A 7,852-nucleotide genomic window follows, 5' to 3' on the forward strand; every position below is an offset into this window, starting at 1 on the left:
GGGTCTAGCCTCCACTGCAGTGCTTGCATGGGTCTAGCCTCCACTGCAGTGCTTGCATGGGTCTAGCCTCCACTGCAGTGCCTGTATGGGTCTAGCCTCCACTGCAGTGCTTGCATGGGTCCAGCCTCCACTGTAGGGTCTACATGGGTCTAGCCTCCTCCGTACACGCGCATAATACGCAATGAAAAATATTTCGAAGTTCATAAAGTCTACGGATGAAAAACTCCGAATTATGAGACTGGTAGAAGATACACTATACAGTACAACACAGTACAACACAGTACAACATAGTACAACACAGTACAACACAGTACAACATAGTACAACACAGTACAACAACACAGTTCAACACAGTACAACACAGTATTACGCAATTCAATATAGTTTGATGAATCAATAAAATTTCGTAACCTGTAAAATTTTGGCTAAATTTGTTGCTGCTTGCGATATCGAGAGCTGCGGTAGATTTTTTGAAAGAAACAGGTAATCGTTTTATTAGACGCCACTACTAGACGCCACTAGTAGTGGCTGCCAGTACACGTCAATAGTAGACACCACCAGTAGTGGCTGCCAGTAGACATCACGACTAGACACCACCAATAGTGGCCGCCAGTAGACATCACTACTAGACGCCACCATGCAGTAGTGGCTGCCAGTAGACATCACTACTAGACGCCACCATGCAGTAGTGGCCAGTACACGTTAATAGTAGACGCCAGCATGCAGCAGTGGCCGCCAGTAGACGCCACTACTAGACGCCACCAATAGTGGCCGCCAGTAGACATCACTACTAGACGCCACCATGCAGTAGTGGCCAGTACACGTTAATAGTAGACACCAACATGCAGTAGTGACCGCCAGTAGACGCCGTTAGCACCACATGTGCACCACCGCAACAGCAAGAGTAGCAGCACATAACAGCAGGACAAGTAAAACAATACAACACAACAAGAACAACAACAAAACCTCAACAACTTAACAAGAACTACAACAACTTAACAAGAACAACAAAAAATTAACAAGAACACCAACAACTTAACAACAACAATAAAACTTAACAAGAACAACAAAAACAAAACAACAACTTGACAAGAACAACCAAACAATAACTTAACAAAAACAACAAAACAACAACTTAGCAAGAACAAAAACAAAACAATAACTTAACAAGAACAATAAAACAAAAACTTAAAAAGAAGTAAAACGAAACAACAACTAAGCAACAACTCAAAACTTAACATGAACAACAACAACTCAAGAAGAAGAACAACTTAACATGAAGAACAACAACTCAAGAAAAACAACAACTTACCAAGAACAACAACTCAAGAAGAACAACAATTTAACAAGAACATGAACAACTCAAGAAGAACAACAACTCACCAAGAACAACTTAAAAATAACAAAAACAAAACAAAAACTTAACAAGAACAACAATAACAAAACAACAACTCAACAAAACAACAACAACAACACCAGCAACATTACAAGCCTCTCACCTTTGATTGAGTTACATTTCTTATCGACGACGGATGGCGCTCTGGACGTGGGTGTAGGGGTAGAGCTGGTCGGCGTGGTCGTGTCTGCCATATCGCGGTTCCGGTCTTCATTTATACCCGCTAATATTTCGTTAATAAGATCTCTGTCCGCCTTGCGGTCCAAAAGTCCCATTTTCGGAGCGGATATATTGTGTAGGGGAGGGATATTAGAGGCACTTCGGTCCGAGGACATTTCATCCAAAGAGAAATCCTCGCAGGTCTCTAAAAAAGAGCGATTACTGTCATAGCCTGAGCTGGGGTTGGACGAATGGGGTTGTTGGTGTAGGGATCTGTCAGGTTGGGATGTGTTGGGGCAATTTAGGGGAGGTGAGGTTAAATTAGGGATGCTGGTGATGTTCAGTAAACTAGGGCCACCTATATTGCTAGAGGAGGAACCACCAGCACTGAAACATGCGCCCAATAAGCTGGGGGTGGTCGTGGACAACTGGGATTCTTGTTGCTGGGTCTTGAACTGGGGGTGAGGGTTTAGGTGTGTCATGTTACCCATCATGTCGTCATCCTGGGAGTCGGGATCACTCATGTTGTTCATGTTGTTGGGGTCATTCATGTTGTTCAGGTTGTTGTGGTCATTCATGTTGTTCATGTCACTCATGCTGTCAGTATCCTGCAGCACTCCGCTCACCCGCAGCAGTCCTGTCGTGTCCAAGTCTAAACCCGTGTCGTCCATGCCGACTCTTAAATATTTAACTATAATTTAATATACCTTAATTTAAGTATGATAAAACTCAATTATATTGCTGATGACCGGATCCCTTCATTCCATTACGCTTGTCGAGTTTTTTCTTCCAATATTGCAGTGGCACTGAGTTATCCTTATCGAATTTTTCAGTTCACTGTTCAAATGTTTATTTCAAATGTTTGTGTAGTTACAACTCAAACATAGTTCATGTTAACACTTTGTTAACTCACCCGCCCATCGAAGGAAAATATACTCTTGCTCTAACGAACTAACCACGACAATAACAAATTTATTAAAAACACAGATGCTTTCAAATTATATATCAATTTTACAGGATAATGTATTGGGCATTTTCTCGCCTTGCCGATTGGGCTATCGTATAATGCGATCTGTTTTATTTTAATTAGAACAAATTAATTGTTCTGTTGAAGAACCGTCCTGAGTCTAGTGACGTCACTCTATGTTAATATAGCGGTTCTTTTGCTTTCACTTAATTGTTACTAGTTTCAGTTACAGTCACTCAATGGTTACAAAGTTACGTTGTTCTCACTTATAGTTGTAATGATTGCAATTTCCAATTTTTGTAACTCAATGGTTAGTAGTTTCAATGGCTCCTGCCGAATGGTTGCTTCTGTTTCTGTACTTAATGGTTGCTAGTTTCTGTTACTTAATGGTAGCTAGGTTCAGTTTCTGTCACTTAATAGTTGCTATTTTGAGTTCAGACCCAGATTTGTGATACTAGTTTACTAGTTTACGCACCAAAACGCAGCTCCATGTCACTGGACTATATATCGGTCAATGGTCTAGTGTTCCCCGTACGGAACAGTTGTTATTAACATCACTTCGTAAACATTAAGCATGAAGCTCACAATTATATATCAATAATATAAATAAATGTGGTAGATTTTCAGTTCCATATCTAGGAAATGACTAACACACTCTGGTTTGTTCTAAAGGAGTTCACGCGAGGTTCACATGAGAGAAAAAAGCTAAACTGTTCACCTGTGGACAATAAATATAATTTAATTTATTAATTTAATTTAAGAGTATATATAGTATAGTAAAATCAAGGCTTACGTGGATAACTTATAGATAAGTAAAGCTATAAGGTATAGCGGCTCAATAAGAGCTTGTACAATTGTACAGATGTGCTGCAGCAGTCGTGTGTTGCGACACAAGGTGTGCAGAACTACACAGGCAGTGTACAGACATGTACAGTGTACACACATGAGCAGTGTACAGACATGTACAGTGTACAGACATGTACAGTGTACACACATGTACAGTGTACACACATGTACAGTGTACAAACATGTACAGTGTACAGACATGTACAGTGGTCACACATGTCCAATGTATAGAATAGTACACAGGACACAATTGTACATGCAGGTACAATGCGTAGAATGTTAGCGTAAATACAGAACGTCCACACATGTACTCTGTACACTCATTGTACACAAGTGTACCCATGTTCCCTTTGTGTGGCGGTATTGCACAAGATTATTTAACACNATTTATCTTTCGAAGTTAGCGTATCAGTAACAGAATCGATTGGTCAACTAATCTAATAAACGGAAATTGCAAATATCAAATCAAAGACAATAACTGAGCAGTTCAAGTTGAATTTGGTTTAGGTTGAAGGTTTAAAATAAGGCCCAATTCTTCAGTAATTGCATTGTAGTGCGAAGTACAACAAATAAAATAACCAAAATAACTGTATAGTGGGCAGATATGAATATATATGTTTATATGGCAAAGATTAACATATTAGTTCAACGGTGTTTGTTCAACAGTAATGCCCCGTGAATAACTCCTGTTGTACATAAGTTGTATATATACTTTTACGTGTTATATAACTTGTTGTACACTTATACTTGTTGAATAAGTACGGCAGTACTGTGACCACACATAATACGGCAGTACTGTGACCACACATAAGACGGCCGTACTGTGACCACACATAAGGCGACCGTGTCTCACAGTACTGGCTACCGCCGCCTCAGAACTGAGCGGCCGTACATGTTGTAACATTGCGGTCAAGGTTAAACTTAACCTCGCCGGTTACGTTCATAAGGTCAACCTGGCCGGTTAAGGTTAGTTACGTAAGTTCTCACGGTTACACAGGTACAGGGTTACACAGGGCACACGGTTACACAGGGCACACGGTTACACAGAGCGCACGGTTACACAGGGCGCACGGTTACACAGGGCACACGGTTACACAGGGCGCACGGTTACACAGGGCGCACGGTTACACAGAGCGCACGGTTACACAGGGCGCACGGTTACACAGGGCGCACGGTTACACAGGGCGCACGGTTACACAGGGCGNCACCCATAAGGCAGCCGTACTGTGGCCACACTTAAGGCGGCCGTACTGTGGCCACCCATAAGGCGGCCGTACTGTGGCCACCCGTAAGGCGACCGTACTGTGGACACCCGTGAGTCGACCAGACTGTGGCCACCCGTAAGGCGACCGTACTGTGGCCACCCATAAGACTGCCGTACTGTGGCCACCCGCAAGGCGGCCGTGCTGTGACCACCCATAAGGCGGCCGTACTGTGGCCACCCATAAGACGGCCGTACTGTGGCCACCCATAAGGCGGCCGTACTGTGGCCACCCATAAGACGGCCGTACTGTGAAAAATAAGAACACGGCCGTACTGTGGCCACCCGTAAGGCCTGTGGCCACCCTTAAGGCGGCCGTAGTGTGGCCACCCATAAGGCGGCCGTGCTGTGGCCGCCCTTAAGACGGCCGTACTGTGGCTACCCATAAGGCGACCGTGCATCACAGCACTGGCTACGGCCGCCTCAGAACTGAAGCGGCCGTACATGTTGTAAGTAGCGACATGAGGTTGCAAGTGACAAGTAACATTGCGGTCAAGGTTAACTTAAGCTCGCCGGTTACGTTCATAAGGTCAACCTGGCCGGTTAAGGTTAGTTACGTAAGTTCTCACATAGGGTATAAGGTAGGGTATAAGGTAGGGTATAAGGTAGGGTATAAGGTAGGGTATAAGGTAGAGTATAAGGTAGGGTATAAGGTAGGGTATAAGCCTATAAGGTAGGGTATAAGGTAGGGTACAAGGTAGGGTATAAGGTAGTGTATAAGGTAGGGTATAAGGTAGGGTATAAGGTAGGGAACAAGGTAGGGTACAAGGTCAAAAAGAATGACCCCAACCCGATTTCGTGGTTACGACTTCCGTAGACTTTTATGTTCTGAAACTTGGATTTACGTCCCGTAGAGTTCACGATAATTTTCTCATATTACAAGCTATACCTAGCAGGACTGTGTACGCATTACAAGCAAAATTACATATAATTTTGGAAAATTACGATCATTTTATTATTATATTAAATAATATTATCTCTTTTTGTTTAACTATTTGCTGTATGAGTAAACTTAAGCAGAAAATTAGTCGTAATTGATTGAAAATATTTATTAACATAATTAACGGCTTGCTCTCACTCTCTGTATAACGCTATCCCCCCTCTGTATAACGCTATCCCCCCTCTGTATAACGCTATCCCCCCTCTGTATAACGCTATCCCCCCTCTGTATAACGCTATCCCCCCCTGTATAAGGCTATCCCCCCTCTGTATAACGCCTGTCTCTTATACACATCTAGATGTGTATAAGAGACAGGTATAAGGTAGGGTATAAGGTAGGGTATAAGGTAGGGTATAAGGTAGGGTATAAGGTAGGGTATCTGTCTCTTATACACATCTAGATGTGTATAAGAGACAGGGTGTTCCGTTATCTCACTGTTTCACCGCCTGATCACAAACGGTGCTGGTCGTGGCACACATTCCAATTCTTGACCGACAGTCGCATAACGGTTACAGCAGCAGCAGCAGCAGCAGCAGCAGCAGCAGCAGCTGCAGCTGCAGCAGCTGCAGCAGCAGCTGCAGCAGCGGTCACACGCACCAGCAGCAGAGTTCACTTCACGTCTGTATGGAGACTTGATTTAAAGTTTTGCACTTCATGAGCTTTTTTTGAAGGTACTAATGCAATAGCATCGTTGATGGAAATAAAGTGTTGGGCGGAAGAAGAGTAGCAAGATACGTGGTGCAAGTGTAGGGGGGGCGAGGGGGTGGGGGAGCACCACTGCTCAGAGGGCAACGACCGCTCTTGCCCCGACTCTCCCCCTCCGCCGCCACCTCCATTGATCATTGCATGCAATCTTCAGCTTTTCAGCATTTATGTAATTAATTACTTCCATTTACGCATCGTTTCCTTCAATTAATATTCTAATATGTTGTATAACATATATAAAATTGCTTAAATAACTCTATTTTATCCGTAAACAAAGTTAAAGAGACGAAAAGAGCTGAGACACGGAGAGTTGGAGGTGGCAACGTGTGGGTGCGTTCGTACGTACGTGCACAGCTCGGCTGGAGTCAGGTGAATGAACTCTGAGTGTCAGTGTACGGTACTACTGTCACACTTTCCGAGATATTCCTGTAACACTGACATTAAAGCGTGTTCTTAGACGCGTTTGAGCAAACAAATAACTGCATGACATTGGTTAACTGATTATTTGAACGTTTCAGTTGAATCTATGAAGGAAAGAGAGCAGCGAACGAAGTTATGGAGTTGACGCCATTGCTGTAGCGAGACTCACCAGCTAGGCTCCATGCACGCTTCCTAACTCATTATTGCAACCCTACTGAATTACTAGTCCTTTGTAACACGCGTATTCCTCTAAAACTGAAGAAGAACCCATAAGAAATGCATGTGAGGCCTCTTCAATGAGAGACTCGGACCAAGTAGCAGCTTTTGGCACTCCTACGTCGCTCAGAGGTTATTGCTCTCGCTCTCTCGGTCACCGACATCACAACAAAACTTTGCTCAATACTCGTGCGTCGCTCGTCCTACCTTTCTTCGCACGTAGAAATACACTCAACGTGTTGTTGATATGCCAGAGAAATATCTATTTTACATGATAATATCACGATTGCTGCATTCCTCGGCAGATTTCTTACCAGTTCACTAAACTCGCCGCCCTCTACTACGCCACTAGTCGGGCAAGGTCGTCCCCAGTCGGACTATTAGGCAGCTCAATTCCTGAGGAAATTGACTAATACAATGAAATTCCCCTCCATCGAGGGCAGTAGAAAGCTTTTCCAGAAGTAATTAATACCTACGCGCATAATTTTATATTCTAATTAATAACACACAGAATAAGTAAACTACCGATTAATATTGTAAATAATCAAATAAGCGCAATTTTCGTCATGATGAACTAACGAGAATGACACCCGTCACCAGAATTACACATACAGCGAGGAAAATGTTACCCGTCGCGCGCGGCAGTCGTGTAGATGCAGCAGAAGGCTGCTGGTGCAGACAAGCTCCGTTACTCCAACGAATAAAAAAAACACACACAGCTTCTGACTTCACAGCGTAGCGGCAATTGCGGCTGCCAAAAATACACTTATAATGATTACCAGTGACGATTTTTAGGGTACTTTTTAATCGCCAGTCGAATAAACACCGCGATTGTACTATATTAATTTGACACACGACAACAATAACCGTAAATGCTTATACAATTACCGTAAATTATCGACTACAAAATAACCACACACCCCAAAAAATTTTATGAAAATT

The 7,852-nt window shown here is 43.1% G+C and overlaps 1 protein-coding gene across 1 annotated transcript in view; it reads right to left on the minus strand.

Moving 5' to 3' along the window:
• The window catches only part of LOC108675023 (nuclear hormone receptor family member nhr-23), a gene marked incomplete at its 3' end in the record, with an annotated part of 12,154 nt that extends 8,916 nt beyond the window's left edge, over nt 1-3,238 (minus strand). Inside the window, exon 1 of the mRNA XM_018163008.1 lies at nt 1,500-3,238. Coding sequence (XP_018018497.1) covers nt 1,500-2,226 — 727 coding nt within the window. The remainder of the gene's footprint in view (nt 1-1,499) is intronic.
• Nucleotides 3,239-7,852: the final 4,614 nt, after the last annotated feature.

The sequence above is a fragment of the Hyalella azteca genome, unplaced genomic scaffold (genome assembly GCF_000764305.2).
Source record: "Hyalella azteca isolate HAZT.00-mixed unplaced genomic scaffold, Hazt_2.0.2 contig6161, whole genome shotgun sequence".
In the NCBI taxonomy this organism is placed as follows: domain Eukaryota; kingdom Metazoa; phylum Arthropoda; class Malacostraca; order Amphipoda; family Hyalellidae; genus Hyalella; species Hyalella azteca.